Source organism: Taurulus bubalis (assembly GCF_910589615.1).
Source record: "Taurulus bubalis genome assembly, chromosome: 1".
Classification (NCBI taxonomy): Eukaryota; Metazoa; Chordata; class Actinopteri; order Perciformes; family Cottidae; genus Taurulus; species Taurulus bubalis.
Window position 1 is genome coordinate 2,325,750 of NC_136589.1, and position 15,121 is coordinate 2,340,870.

The 15,121-nt window shown below is 42.3% G+C and overlaps 1 protein-coding gene and 1 long non-coding RNA gene across 2 annotated transcripts; both read left to right on the plus strand.

Annotated features, from left to right (window-relative positions):
* Nucleotides 1-1,049: 1,049 nt before the first annotated feature.
* On the plus strand, nt 1,050-3,725 carry LOC306735585. Its single transcript, XR_013770984.1, has 4 exons — nt 1,050-1,117; nt 1,637-1,668; nt 2,554-2,580; nt 2,829-3,725. It is a non-coding gene; the product is annotated as an uncharacterized lncRNA (long non-coding RNA).
* A 3,405-nt stretch (nt 3,726-7,130) lies between these two features.
* LOC306743801 (uncharacterized protein) lies at nt 7,131-11,329 on the plus strand (the record flags this gene model as incomplete). The annotated part of the gene is made up of 18 exons (XM_079226362.1): nt 7,131-7,191; nt 7,274-7,398; nt 7,551-7,694; nt 7,924-8,088; nt 8,166-8,262; nt 8,409-8,560; nt 8,632-8,788; nt 8,866-9,074; nt 9,171-9,288; nt 9,447-9,643; nt 9,711-9,825; nt 9,903-9,971; nt 10,134-10,242; nt 10,320-10,450; nt 10,537-10,726; nt 10,840-10,981; nt 11,059-11,185; nt 11,259-11,329. The coding sequence occupies 18 exons, from the start codon at nt 7,131-7,133 to the stop codon at nt 11,327-11,329; spliced, it is 2,379 nt and encodes a 792-aa protein (XP_079082488.1).
* Between the last annotated feature and the right edge of the window lie 3,792 nt (nt 11,330-15,121).

Below are 15,121 nucleotides of genomic sequence, written 5' to 3' on the forward strand. Positions count from 1 at the left end.
TATGTTTAAAAAAGACATCTTTCCATTATTGTAATAGTTCAGTATTGTATGCAAGATAACATGTAACGTTTACGCATGGCAGTGGGACTAATAGGACATTACTCATTTCCGTATGTTTAAAATAAAAACATGAATAGCTTGAATAGATGATTATCATGCAATTGACAGACAATGTTTGTATTGACATGGTATCAGTTGACAAGGTACATTTATAAATGGCAGTGGCACAATCACTGTACCTTGCACATGTTTAAAATAAAAACATGAATATGTGAACCTGTGTATTATTTGACTAGCTTAGTATTGAATGCACAATAACTAGGTATGTTTATACATGGCACTAGGCCTAATGTAACATAAAACACAATGTTATACAATATACATAGTCGGGGGTCCCTGCTCCATCTCTATCAGTTTGGGGTCTTTGGCCTGAAACACGTTGAAGACACCTGCTCTACAGAGATGTAAGTTCACGTTCATCATATGTCAGGATAATATGTTCATAGGAATCAATGTGTGTTCTGAACTACTGGTGGTGCTACTCTTAACTGGAGGAAGTGCTGTGGCGGTGAAGGTGTATTCATGATAGAGACACAAGATGGACTCGTTTATGAAAATGTGGACTGCAAAATCATTTCAATGTACACTCACTGGCCAGATCAGCAGACATGTACAATCAAATGCATTTTAACAGTCATATAATAAGTGCTTTATAGCACATGCTCTGCAAAGAGCAGGCAATGTTTTTCCAGTCTTCTATTGTCCAATTCTGGAGCGCCGTTCCAGTTGTAGCCTCAGGTCCGTGTTGTCCGGTGTGGTTTTCTGCTTCTTTAACCGTCTGCTTCAATGTTGAACATGTTGTTGTGAGATGCTCTTCTACACACCTCTGTGGTAACGAGTGGTTCTGTGAGGTACCAGTCTGGCCAGTCTCCTCTGACGCATGGCATCAACTTTGCATTGGACTGGATTTTTGATCTTCTTCCAAAACATTCCTACAGCATTAGGGTCATTGTGCCTTAATGGCCACGCCTCATCAGCTCCCTATTTAAAGCATCGTAGCAATACATCTGTCAGACATCAGTCCCAGCAGAGAGACAGTGTGCTTCTTTCACCATTTGTAAGTATACCTTTACTTTGATCTTACAACAACTTTGTGTTATTACATGTATTGCTATCACATACAGGGATACTTATGTGTGGGCAGATGCTGAGCACCACCATGTCCTTCCTACTCTATACATATACTTTTGCATTTGATATCTGTATTGTACATCTTTCTCTGCATTATTGTCACTAAATTTGACAATTTGAATGTTAGTCTTGGTGAGACTGGAGACTATCCCTTCATATGTTGGTGGGAGCTGACTATATCAGTGTCTGTTGGCGACATCATATCTGCACAAATACACCACCTGTGTGAAATGTGTCAACAATTATTGTTTAATTAAACCTTTGCTTCGTGGCCCTGCTGGAACAACCACAACATATGAAACTGACCCACTGTGCGGTTGTCTGACTCAAAAACTATTGTGGATCACGTTATTAATAATAGCTCAGAGGATTTGTCTAGTTCATAATTCTGTTCATATTTCTCCTGCTGCATATTAATCCAATGCTTCTGTTTCTGCCCACACAGTGGCAACATGTGCAACCTCGTCCTAACTGCAGGTAAGATTGTTAAATTGAATGAAATGTACTTCTGTTGATTATTCATCAGAATCAGAATAATTTATTGCCAAGTATGTTTACACATACAAGGAATTTGTCCTGGCGGGACGTGCACAACATTTAACATTTAACAATAAATATAAAACAGAGTGCAATAAAAAGGGAGCATGAATATTTACAATTGGGTCTACAGAATTTAAAAATTAAAGTTATAATTCAAATAAAGTGCACGGAATGAAGTGATTGTGTGAAAGTGTAAGAAAACATACAACAGTTTCATTTAAAGAAGGTAAAACTAAATTCCATTCAACTGGGTGACTGCAGAAATCTCAGAGAGTATTCTCTCATTAACAGACAAATACAGATACAGACTAGTGGACGAAGGATATAAGACCTGTGTTGTAATCTTCATCTATGCACTGACCTGGGGTCTGTACCACGGAGCATTATTTGAGGTCAGCAAGGTAACTTCAGGGTTCAGTCTCCATGGGACAGTTCAAAGTGACTCAAAGTGACAGCTGGCAAGAAATGAATTTGTAAATGGACGGATTTAGAATATGGCTGCTTCATCTTGAGAGCAAGATAGCTGTGTATATGAATGAATGTGTGTATTCTGGTGAAGTATTGTTTAACTTCTACGTATTTGTCCGATATTATAGTTTTCTCTTCGCTCTGCTGACGGCAGACCTGTCCCCCTTTTTATGTGAACGCGCTCGTGACACAGAAGAAACCCTGGGATGGTTTACTGAGTTGATAACCAGCGGCTGTTCGGTTTAGTTGAACCAGATAACTGAAACATACCCTGGGTATGCTGAACTCCCTTTGTGGTTCAGGTCCCTGTTAAGCTTTGTTGAAGCCGATACTAACCAGTCTGTCACTTTCAAGGTCTCTGTGTGGTCATCGCCAGCTTGGGTAAGTTTATAAACATGTATAATTCATAATCAACAGTCTTACTATTCCATGCATTACGTCCTTAACTCAACAAGCGTTGGATAACCAGGAAGTGATGGGGTGGTGGTTTTCAGTGTTTATATGATGCAATGCCATCATCTTCAATGTCATCCACTTTTACTACATTTATACATTTGTGTAATGCACTGAAAATATATGTGCTCTTTCAGAAACAGCTATTAACACAAATCTGAATCTGATTATTTTAGGTTTACCTGTCCTCGGTGAGCTTCCTTACAACTACTGTGTTGGCGAACCAGATGGAGACATCCCTAACCCTGATGACGAATCTTCTTTTATCACCTGCGCACATGGAATAGACAATGTCAAACAATGCCCAGGAGATTTGTTGTATAATCCAACCATAAAAGTCTGTGACCATGCTGCTGTCGTTACTGCTCAAAACACTAATGACAACTTCTGTAATGGCGAATCCGACGGGAACTACTTTAACCCTGATGACGTAACTTCTTTCATCAGCTGTTCAGGTGGAAACGACCACGTCTTTCAATGCCAACCAACTTTGGTGTATAATCCAAACACAGATAAATGTGACTATTCTGCTTCACTCATTGGCGGAAGGTTTTGTGTTGGCAAAGATGATGGGAATTACCGCAAACGTAGTGACCAAAGTAAGTTCATCAGCTGTTCAGGTGGAACAACTTACATCCGACAATGCCCAGGAGGTTTGGTGTATAAAAAACGCAAGGATCGCTGTGAATAACGCAGAAGTTAATCCCCCTAAAGAAAACCCTGGTCATGGAAAAGAAAAACATAAAAATACCCTTAAGACTGGCAGTCTTTTCACTGTTAAATTGCTGACGTGAAAAGTTGGACAGTGGTAAATTATGTTCATTTATCTGACATGCCTTACTTAACTTCATGATGGTTGTTTATGATACAGGCCGATGTCACTGATGGTGTATTTAATCATACGGGTGTGTTCTCTTTGGTTTGTGTTTAACCTTTGGTGACTGGATTTGTTTCACATTATGACACAGATGTCGCATATTGCATATGTATGTATGTGTCTGAATGTACATAATAGAACAATATCATCACGGTAAAATAATGAAACAATAAATCAATCAAATGCTGCAAATATAGCAGACGTGTAATGGCTTGTTTTGGGGAGTTTTGGTCTGTGTTGGGCTGCTCTGTATTGGTTGCTCTTTTCCTATCTGTTTGTAAAAATGAAAAACACAACAGAGACCGGTTCATAACCAATGCCATGATGATGTCACGGTGTTAGCAGGAGGTACAAGGATATGGAGGCAAACACAGATCACTCAGAGTAGTGGGCTAGACTCACCCATTAAATATGTCATCTCTTTTTGGGAGACAGAATTGATATGGCATACATTTGAGATGATATACTTTGACTCTAGGCCAGGGGGCGCTAACCCGCATGTGGCTCTTCTGCCCTCTAGTGCTGCTCCCTGAAGTGGACCCTCTTTCAAAGGGAACACCTCTTCTCTTGGAGCATGAGGTGATACCGTGTCACTATGATGTCACATCCTATCACGTCGCTGTCGAGCGCCTTTCCCTGCAGGTGTCGAACTCCTCAATCTTCACATCTTCATCCTCCTAAATTACTGACTAGCCGAGGTACATTGTCTATCAGATTTAGGGGAACCAAATTATGGAATGACTCCATACCACTTTACCACTATGACACCATTCACCCATTCATACACTGATGAGAGGAGCTACCATGAAGGAGCCACATCAGATTATCACCCATTCACACACCGTAGAACAGCTACGGGAGACATGTAGGGTTAAGTGTCTTGCTCAAGGACACATCCACATATGCTAGCGGAGCCGGGGATCGAGCCGCCGATCCTCTGATTGAGGGACGACCCTGCTCACCCCTGAGCCACAGTCGCCCTGGTGGCAGCATTACCAGTGCTTAGGAAATGCCACAGGGGTAGAACCCAACATCCTGTTGTCGGAGTAGCAGCACTTGGGAGAGTCTGGACTCGGGAGTCAGCGCTCGACCCGTCGGCGTATCTTTTTAAGTCGGCCGATTCTTGACAAAGCGACCACAGATTTGATGCTTAAACCACTAACTTCTCGCCTGAAAACATCCTGAAATTACATTTTGTGACTCAACAACGGTAGTATTCAGAGAATGTTAACTTTCAGTTATGAGTTTTCTCATCCGCCATTGTTCCCCGTTTGCTGGTCCGAAATGCATTCTGGGATATTGGCTCTCTCAAGTACGCTCAAGTCTGCTCTGATGCATCCTGGGTAAATGGGAGGATCAAGTCACATCCGGGCATTTTCACCGTTCTTGGCGAGAAGCGGACTTTTGAATTGGAACAGTACTTGGGCCGCGACTGATGACGTTTCACGAGTCCAGAGAACACGAGTCCAGAGAAGAACGCTGATTGAGAAACGGCCAAGGACTTCACAACAAGATAGGACACCAGACAAACCAACATCGACAACCGTGCATCCCATCGCGAAAATAACGTAATCATGAGAAGCACAAGACTTCTGAGGACGTTTCCGTCTACTTAAATATTTGTAAGGATTTAGAAATGAGATGTAGCTTCAGTTTATAAAGTGCTCACGTTTCCGTCATGAGAGAAAGTTGTGGTCCGATTTAACATGGAGGTTGATGGAGCAGTTGGCCGGACTTCATGTTGTCGTTTGTTGGGTTCCACGACGCATGTGTACCACAAGCACAATATTTCCGACGTTTTCATATATAAATTATGCCGCAAAAGTAAATATTGTGGAGTGAATGGCAAAATACAAATATTTTTTCCGCAAGAGTCTGAAGCTCTTCCAGACTCTAGCGATGACATCACCGCTCTAACCTGCGCCATACACACCCATTGTAATCTCTGAAATGGTCCCCATATTTTCCTAAACTTGAACAATAATTACATGAAAACTGTGCTAGCTATCAAAAAATGCTCAATTGGGCAAATAAACTCCAGACTTTTGTCAACGTTTTAAACTTTAAATCACTTCTCTACGTTAAATTATGGCGAGTCACTATGGGCACAAAGATGAGTGTTTTTTTGCTCTCTTCACGCCGAAACCCCATTCAAGTCAATGGAACAATTTCTCGCCGTTTTTCGCGCTTTTCGGCAAAACGGCCGGTCGAAGCTCTTTGAAAACTCGACTTTATTCCACGGAACAAACATTTACATATTCAACTAATTATACTTGATTGCTGCTGTGAATCAGGAAGGATTGTGCAGGAAAGCACACTTTCCTTCAGGTTTGAGTGCCACTGACAAAGCTGTGTGTTTTTAACAAGCATTAGTGTGAAATGAGTTTAGATCAAAGCTCAGACACACGTGTCTTAACTCATCCTAACCATTTGAAATATAATTACAGCTGGAGAAAACTAAAACAAATCCCCAGAGTAATTTTGCCAAGAAAACAATACAGAAGTGTGTAATCCTTTTAAATGATTGTTTATATGATAACTAGGATATATTTTAGCTATAGTATTGGTAGTAATAGTAGTTATACTATTGGTCCTGATGACACGTCTAAAACAGCACGTTTTTGACCTGTAGGAGAAAGAAAATATATATATATATATTTAAATATATCTTAGACACTTCAATAAAAAAATTAAATCAACATGTTTCGCCATTTGGAGAAAACCAACTAGAGTATTAATAGCATCCCTCGTCTGAGCAACACATGAAAACCTACTTGTGTGTAACAGTGAAATGTTTTCTGTGTGAGAGAGCTCTGGCCTTTCATATTATTATTGTATGTATCTTTCATCCCAGTTGTTTTTATATCTTATTTTTTGTCCGTAAATTGCTGCTACTAAACACCAAATTTCCCCTTGGGGATTAATTAAGTATATATTCATTCATTCGTCCTGGTTTGAACACTGCAAATTACAAGCTCTACCCACTGGAAATCACAGAGGACAAAGGCCCACAAGATATTAACTAATATTAATGCGATTAATGTTCATGGTGGATACATTTGTTTTCCCAAACCTGAAACCTTTTTTAAAAGGAGAAGAGTAGACATTTGAACTCTGGCGTCAGGCAAAACATGATGGAGATCACCTGGTTTAAAACAGCTGCTGATGGTCTCACCTGTGTGTTGTAATTAAGGGATGTATATAACAGCTGGCGGTGGATCAGAAGGCAGTCAGTGTTGGTCTGTTGTTCAGTGCCTAGCGCTCCTCGCTGGATTCCGCTACTTCTTTTGTTTGGCTGCACTCAGACTGCAACATGTGGAGGCTTGGTAGCATGTAAGTTCAATTTCTTTTTTCGAAGACTGCTAGCTGCACACGTAATGTCTCTAAATGATGTGCTTTTACTTGTTTAAGATTGTTATGGAACTTGATGGCTGCAGGAATCCTCTTGGGTCAAGCAAGGCCGAATATGAAGCTCAATTCACAGTCGAGTAAGCCTGAACTCAAACAACGACTTTACCGTTGTTACAGAAAGTTGACTCTTCCTCACAAGCCTTTTCTTCTAACAGGCAGCGGCTTACACTCAGACTGTGTGGGTAATCTAATGAGGCTGACTGTGGACAAGGCCCTAGCAGTAGGGAATGAGCTTGAGGTGGAGGCCATAAGTGAGTCTACAAGGTGCTAACAAGCATGACTGGTTCCTCACTAGGAGAGTGGTGTCCTCATGTTTATCTTTATTCCCCCCAGACGACACCCAGCACATCGTGTTAACACCCACCTTGGCTGCTCAGTGTGGCTACAGCATGGAGTCTGACCCGTGGGGCGACACCAGAATCTACTCCTCTCTGCTGGGCTGCTACGTGGACAACAGCGTATGTTTTGAGCTCATTTTATTTGACGTTTTATTATCATTTCCCAGTGAGGAAAACGTGTCATCAAATGTTTGGCATTAATTCCTTAAACTGCTTGATTTCAGCTCTGACTTTCCTCATGTCAAATTCTTTCTCATGCATTTAACTTGTAGGACGATCAAACCTTTAATGTTGGCTTAAGGCTCCGGCTGTACGGCCCCAGTGGATCAGACGTGGTTTCCCACGATGTGATGCAGACGTGCCGCTACACTCGCTGGGCCTCTAGAGAGATTCTCTGCGACAGGAACTACATGGAAGTAGGTCACTAAACATTGATGGTTCTACCAACTCGTCTCTGAGAAACTAAGCCACCATTTCTTGTTCTGAGGTATCGCACCACATTTCTACTCCTGAAGCTAAGGGACCGGCTCAAGATGTTAAAGAGATCGACACCATTCCTGAAGTATGTGTAAAAAGTCCAATGTTGCTTTTCAACCATTTAGCTCATTGACTGGAGGAACTTATGACTTCTCCCCTTCCCTATAGGCCTCTGGGGCAGCACATGGTATCTGGAAGTTGACATTTTACACCCCAGAACCAGTGACGATGGCGCTGAGGGAGGCTGAACAAGCCGGCTATGGTGCCATGGTGACCTCGACCCGTCTGGTGATGCGATCCCCGTACAATGCAGCAGAGACTTCTTCAGAGGATGTAAGCAACACGGCCATCTCAAGTGTTTTGCATTACACCTTGCTTCGAAGCATGACATTAAACCTGACCTCTCTCAGGTGGGTGGAGTCTCCATGGAAGTGTTCAGGGTGAGCGCCTACTACAAGGCCCCACATGGGCTGAGTGTGCTGAACTTGGCAGCTGCTTGTCCCACAGGCAAGTCTGGAGCACTCGGTGGATGGACGCTGTTGGCGTTGCATTGTCACACAGTTGCATCAACAGTTTTTCATTAACAGGTGGCGTCCTCTTCATCAACGATGTCATCTCTTGGCACGTGCCTCGCCGTGTGACACCTCTGGTAGATGGCAGCTTTGAAATTCTAGAAATGCACATGGGCATCAACGGGAAGAGGCTTGATGGATCTCAGATGGCCGCACGGGGGTACACGCTGTCCACCACAGAGTTCTACATGGTCATTGAGATCCCAGTGGGGTCGCCTGATGGCCACTACAAGGTTGGGATGTCCTATCTTAAAAATGCAAGTCACTTTAGAGTAGTTTTATTAAATGTCGTGAATAATTGCAGAGCCATGCCCCAGATTACCAGTACCACATCACCTACATTGTGGAGCCCATGCTTGAGGTACTGTGGAGGGCCACTGACACCCAAGATGATACCAGATACAAGGTTTTGTTCCCCATTGCAACCCCTCTTGCGCTTCACCCTCCCCACGTCCAAGAAGGTAAGTCTCATTATCTGGCAGACAATAACTTCAGGCTAGTGGAGAAGGCTACACACCTGTCTCTGTCTGTCCCTCAGATACTGTCCCAGAGTCCCGGGTGTTCAGCGTTCTCCTGGGGCCCCTTCTTCATGATGTGGTGCTGAGGAACATCACCTTCTTCACCCAAGTTCTCACCGTTGAAGAGAGCAATGGCAGAGGCTTTACCGTCCAGGAGCACCGCTACTCCAATGGAACCAAGACCATCTCCGTTTTAGTGCCCTTTGATGCAGATATTGTCCTGAAACATGTATGAAGTTATAGATGCTAAATGTCACTCTGTGCCAGCTTATCTGCTCTGTATTGAAGCGTTTCAGTGACATGACTGGGCTGTTTATATCTGCAGAATCCTGAACCCTTGGTTACAACCTACTCCCTTTCTCTGATCTTTGGGTTCATCATCCTACCTGAAGAAAGTCCATTTGCACACCCAGTCGAGTTGCAGTTATCTCTGCAGGATGTTGGTGAGATATTTTTAATTGGTCTGAAAGATGTGTTATGGAAGCAAATTTACGATAATCTTCAGTGTCTCCCCTTATTGAAATGATGCCAACACAACCCCAGTGAGAGCCTAGGGGAGAAGGATGCTCAGACAAATGGTGAACCTCTTCTCTGCTTTTAGAGCTGCCCACCATCACTGGCACCTGTGACCAGAACCAGTTTTACATCAGCGTGACGTACGGAAGTCAAGGCAACCATTTCAAGGCAATGATTGGACATCAACAGCTGACACCTGAGATGGCTGACTACCAGGTCCAAGAAAACGGCACACATTTCAGCCTCGTACTGCCGTACACTGCCAAGGACACAGCCTTCGAGGTTTGTCTCTCTATAACATCCCGCCATGAATCTTCCGCAGTGGATGACTTCCCTCTTTGTCTTACAGCTGATCACCTCAGATTCAGTAAGAGCCCGCGTTGACTTCTTTCTGTTGCATGCCAGTAATGACTGGGTTCTTGCTGATCTCTTCTTGGCCTGCAACTTCCCCTTAAAAACAACCGGTAAGACTTAAACCTGTAGTTTTTCTGCTGATGAGATTGTAGGACATTGTCTTAGCCCTTACCACCTCTCCCCTCAGAGTGCTATCCCAATGGCACAATGACTGCTATGGCTGTGAAGGTGGATTCTGTGACTAATATCCTCCCAAGTAGGCTGACCCTAAAGGACCAGTCGTGCAAACCGGATTTCAGTGATGATCGCTTTGCATATTTCTCCTTCAGTGTTGCTTCCTGTGGAACCACTAGAACGGTAGGTGTTGGTTCACCTTAAATCCCCACATTATCTGTGTTAAACATTCTAATGCCTCTAGTCTTTATTTGTTTTAAGTTCTTTGACCACTACATGCTGTATGAAAATGAGATTGCCTCACCTTACAATAAAGGAGCACCCCCCACATCACCAGTTGGTCCGCAGTACAGGTAGAGGGACTCACTTGTTTATCCTAATAAACTGTCTAGTGAGGGCACCCCTTCAGTGTAATTCTCGTTTCTCCAAGACAAACCATTTCCTGCTACTATGTGGTCAATGAGACTCAGACTGTTGGCTTCAGCTCCAAACCAAGACTCTATGAACCCACCGCAGAGATCGGCTCGGGACAGCTGATGGTGCAACTGAGGCTCGCCCAGGGTAACGTTGACTTTATTAAAAACCTTCTCTTGCAAGACTGTACACTGTCTGGGCCATGTCTCTTTCTAATGACGCTTCTCCTCCAGATTCATCGTACGAGCTCTTCTACCAAGCAGAAGACTATCCAGTTGTACAATATCTGAGGCAGCCTCTGTATTTTGAGGTGGCGCTGGTTGAGTCTACTGACCCACATGTGGAGCTGATCTTGGAGAGCTGTTGGGCTACGCTTGATGAAGACCGGGCGTCTCTGCCCAGCTGGGATATCATTGTGGACGGGTAATGAGTATCATACAACTAAATGCAATCTCAAACTTCAGGTTTGACTTGTAACAATCATCATTTGATGGGTTTAAAAAAGAAGCATTAAAATGTGTGTTATGTATCCCCAGCTGTGAGAATCCTGATGACAGCTATGTGACACTTTTCCATCCGGTTGTGAGTGACGCCAGGGTTTTAGTCCCATCCCACATCAAACGCTTCTCCATGAAGATGTTCACCTTCACTAAAGATGAGGAGGTTCTGAAAGACGAGGTAAAATGAGTCGTGTCCAAATGAAGCGTATTGGCCGCATGGGAGCTCTGCTTAATAAACCCTTCTGTCGTCTACAGATCTATGTCCACTGTGATGCAGCGGTGTGTGACGCACACAGCCAAGCAGACGGTTCATGCAGAGGCCAGTGTGTGCAACCGCCACAACAGATGAACTACAGACACGAGAGAAAAGGAGTGAAACGGGGTAAGTGACACCTGGAATAACATTTTGTCAACTAAATCTACGTGCAGTTGGTGATCGCTTTTTGTTTTTCTAGTGCGACGAGGAACCGACTCTACCAACCAAAGGCAAATCTCCTCTGGGCCTATTCTTTTAACTTCTGAATAAACTTGTCTTTAAACTTTTACAATCATCTCTTCACTCAATTTGTATCAAAGCTTTGAAAAGTCCTTTTGGTTTTCACCCTGCATTACACCATACATACCCACTGTAATGGTGACTCTTTGTATGCAGATGCGGTAGAAGCTGCAAAATGCAGACTTTAGAAATTGTTCATTCAAAGCATCAATCATTTGCTTCATTTTTGTAGCTAGGGGATATGGTCCATGTGCATTAAACTCTGGTTTTAAATTGTTGCCGCCTTTACAGGCGCTTTAGCCCAGAGCTTCACTAGACCAAATGATCCCATGCGCTAAAGCTTTTTGAAAGTGACCCGTTTCATGTGTCTTTCTGCTGAACTCGCCACAAAGTGAAGCGTTACAAAGGCTGCACCACTTGGAGTGTTGTGTTCAGTATCGCTCACGAAGGCCACGAGATCCAGAGTGCGATTACCGTAAAGTCGGGTTACACGCCGCTACTACCTTCGGCCGGTGTCCCTGTTTGCGCCCTGCTGTAGCCAGCTGGCATTCATGCTAGTTCCCCCGCTAACTTCCACTAGCGCTGTTTGATTGGATGCTGCAGTTGATCAGACTGATCACTGGAGTTTAATACTAAGATGGATCACAGCTTAAACTCTTGTCTGGTTAAAATGTTCATTGACGGTTTGAACAACAAAAGGACCAGAAACTAAATTCTTTTAGATATTATCTTTTCTTGATCTGTTTCCCTCCAGCTTATGGATACACTTTATATTCAACACGCTGCAGAGGAAACACTTTTTACATTTATTGTCATTTTCTTTCAGTCTTGTGAGGATCATTCCTCAGTGTGGATTTGAATTATAGAATATAAGTTTAACCTGAAACATTGAGACTTATGAATTCCAGTGTTCAAGAGAAACTAATCGCATTCTGGTTATTTCATGAAATTGCAAAACATACAGACGCAAATAATTAAACTCATTCCGACGGTAGGCATCGGCCCTGTGCTTTAAGTAGAGCACAGTATAAATACTGGAAGAGCCACTTGGCGTCGGAGGAGCTGATGGCATGAAACACAAGAAATTAAGATTTTTTTTTTTTTTTTTTTTTAAATGACACCTTAGTAACATCAATGAAGAGAAAGTCACTTAATAAAATGTCTTGTGTTTTCTAAAAGTGGAAGAAAGGTGAGGAGGCACACTGACTAGTGGCAAAAGTACAATAGAAGTCCTATGGACGAGTGGAGATATTATCCCACTGTATTAAACAAATACAATTATTACATTTGGGCACAACATTAGTCTGTTAGTGGGCATTCTGCAGATGCCACGCAAAAGTGAAACACTTCATTATTGCAGCTGATTATGACTATTGAAGTAGGCCACATTTGTAGAGACTGTATTTTTGTTCCTTTCAAAACGGCCTAAATCATAGCGTTGTTAGCGGCGCTTCAATGAAGTGAATATCTGAATAAAGTTGACCTGGTTGCTCATCACAGATATAGTTTTAAGCTACGTAGAGCAACTTATTCACACCGTTGCAGTTATCATCCGATGTCAATGGGTCCGGTTTATGTTCAAGAGTTTAAGATCTACGTGTAGAAAACAAGTTAATTAGACTTTAATTCATATAGTTGTGCGGTTATAGTCGCTGTTACACTCGGTGTGTTCAGGTTTATCTGGTGGAAAAATAATTCCATTCTTGTCCTTAAGTGATGGACTCAGTAGTTTTCTACCTTCTGTCCTGGCAGAGATCTCATTCTCATCAAATTTGATGCGGCCTGTCCTGAACTCAAATGATTTAAAGAACGTATACAAGGTACCTGAAGGTATGTCTGATCAGCAATATTATGCATTTGCACGGAGATGGAAATCACAATTAGAAATATAGTTATACAGTCAAAACATTTTCAATAAATGACCACGATCTGACTTCTGCACCAACTCCTCTGGTTGCATTGTACTGAAATGATTCATATGATTATCATTCCATCGGATCAGTGCAGTGAGAACAAACCCAACAAGCGTTCTGAGTTGTAATCTGATCTTTTTTATTGTAGATGGAGCTTTTCAGTGCCAATGTGGGAATTCCAATGAACTGCATCTTCCCCGTGAAGAACTAGGATTCAGAAATCGACCTCGACAACAACGTTGACTCGCTGATCCCTGAAACGGATCAACTTCCACCAGAGTCTGACTGATCCGTCAGAACAATGATCTCCAGTGGGATCTTGATCATGAGTTCATTACGTTTAGTTTTTTCTATAAAAGCCTCTTAAAAACTTAAAATCTCTAGTGTGTCTCATCAGCATTAAATGTGCATGACTGAATGAGCAGCAATTAAAGAAAAAAAGATGAATATGTAATCAACAAGTCAGTTAATCTGCTTCTTTAGGACTGTTGGTTGGATCAGTTAAATGTGGAGGAGTGGTAAGAATGTTATAACAGTCGCTATAACCAGCATGTAGCTTCACTAACAGCTGGAACACAATACATCTGCTTCTTCCACCTTCAGCACAATGTGAATATTATTATTATTGCCATTAAAATGTGTTTCTACTTTTAAAAAGTTCACACAATGTTGAGTGACACAAAGTGTCGATGAAAGCGACGAGACGAATCGCTGACTTCTGGTTTCACGGGGAGCGAACAGCTGAACGTGACCGTAACCCTGCACTCCTGCCTCTGATGTGCTTTTTATACGTTCACGATTACGCAGATATTCTTTTCATGGCATATCTATGAATTGTGGCACGTTATTTTTCGTAGGTTTAGCGGCAAACGCTGGCTTCTTTTTCTTCAACGAGGAAGGATTATAGCATTATTATAGCATTTGTTTGCAGTGTATTCAGTACAGCAGCACTTGCTCCTGCTAGAGTACACGACCTGACTGCCTCCTCACCATTGTTGCTGCTCTCGTCCAGGAAGTCTTCACGTTCTGTTCAAATACCTGGTCAGTTTTAAACCTGCACATCCATATCAATATATATTCATATTAACAAGCAACTCACGATGCATAACTTTGTATGAGAATTGTATTCTCATTGTGTCAATCAACACTTGTTTTCTAAAATGCACTTACCAACTTCATTTGAAAATAAGATACACGTGTATTATTTTCTTATTGCGTCACTGACCGCTTACCTTCCATAGACCCATAAACATGAAATAAAGTGCAATAAGTAAAGTTGTTAGTCTCTAATCTCCTGCGGCCCTCAGATTGTAAATCTGCCGCTGAGCCAGAAGCTTGTAACCTCCTCCACAATTGCCAAAATATAGTTAAGCAAACCATAGAACCTCTGATGCACCTTTCACCCTCTGTCCTTGCATGTTCCTGTACCCGACCCGTCGGAAGGAAGAGTTTATAACGGAGCCCAGAACCAACGTTCCTTCTTGCAAGCGACATCTAGCACTACAGGAACGGAGGAGACTGCGTTACACTCAGGGATTCAAGGCAATTTAAAGGAGTTTAAAACCGGATTTAGTTATGTATTGAGAAGATATTGATACATTATCGTTCAAAATAATGATTCCAATATCAAGCCTGGCTACTGAAGAGGATGAACAATCTTTTAAACTCAGTTCATTAGACTTGCTCATTAAAGAAGTCTGTAAATTACAATACTTAGAAAGTCATAACTTGGAATCGGTCAAGTTTCATATAAATGTGCATCAGTAACGTAACTTCTCCTGCTGTGACTAAACCATGAGATGGATCTCACTGATATTGGGTGTATGTAGACAAAGTGGAAAGTTTCAGCGTAAATCCCTCATGGTGATTGTAAACTATAAAATGGATTTCACTGATACTGGACTGACGA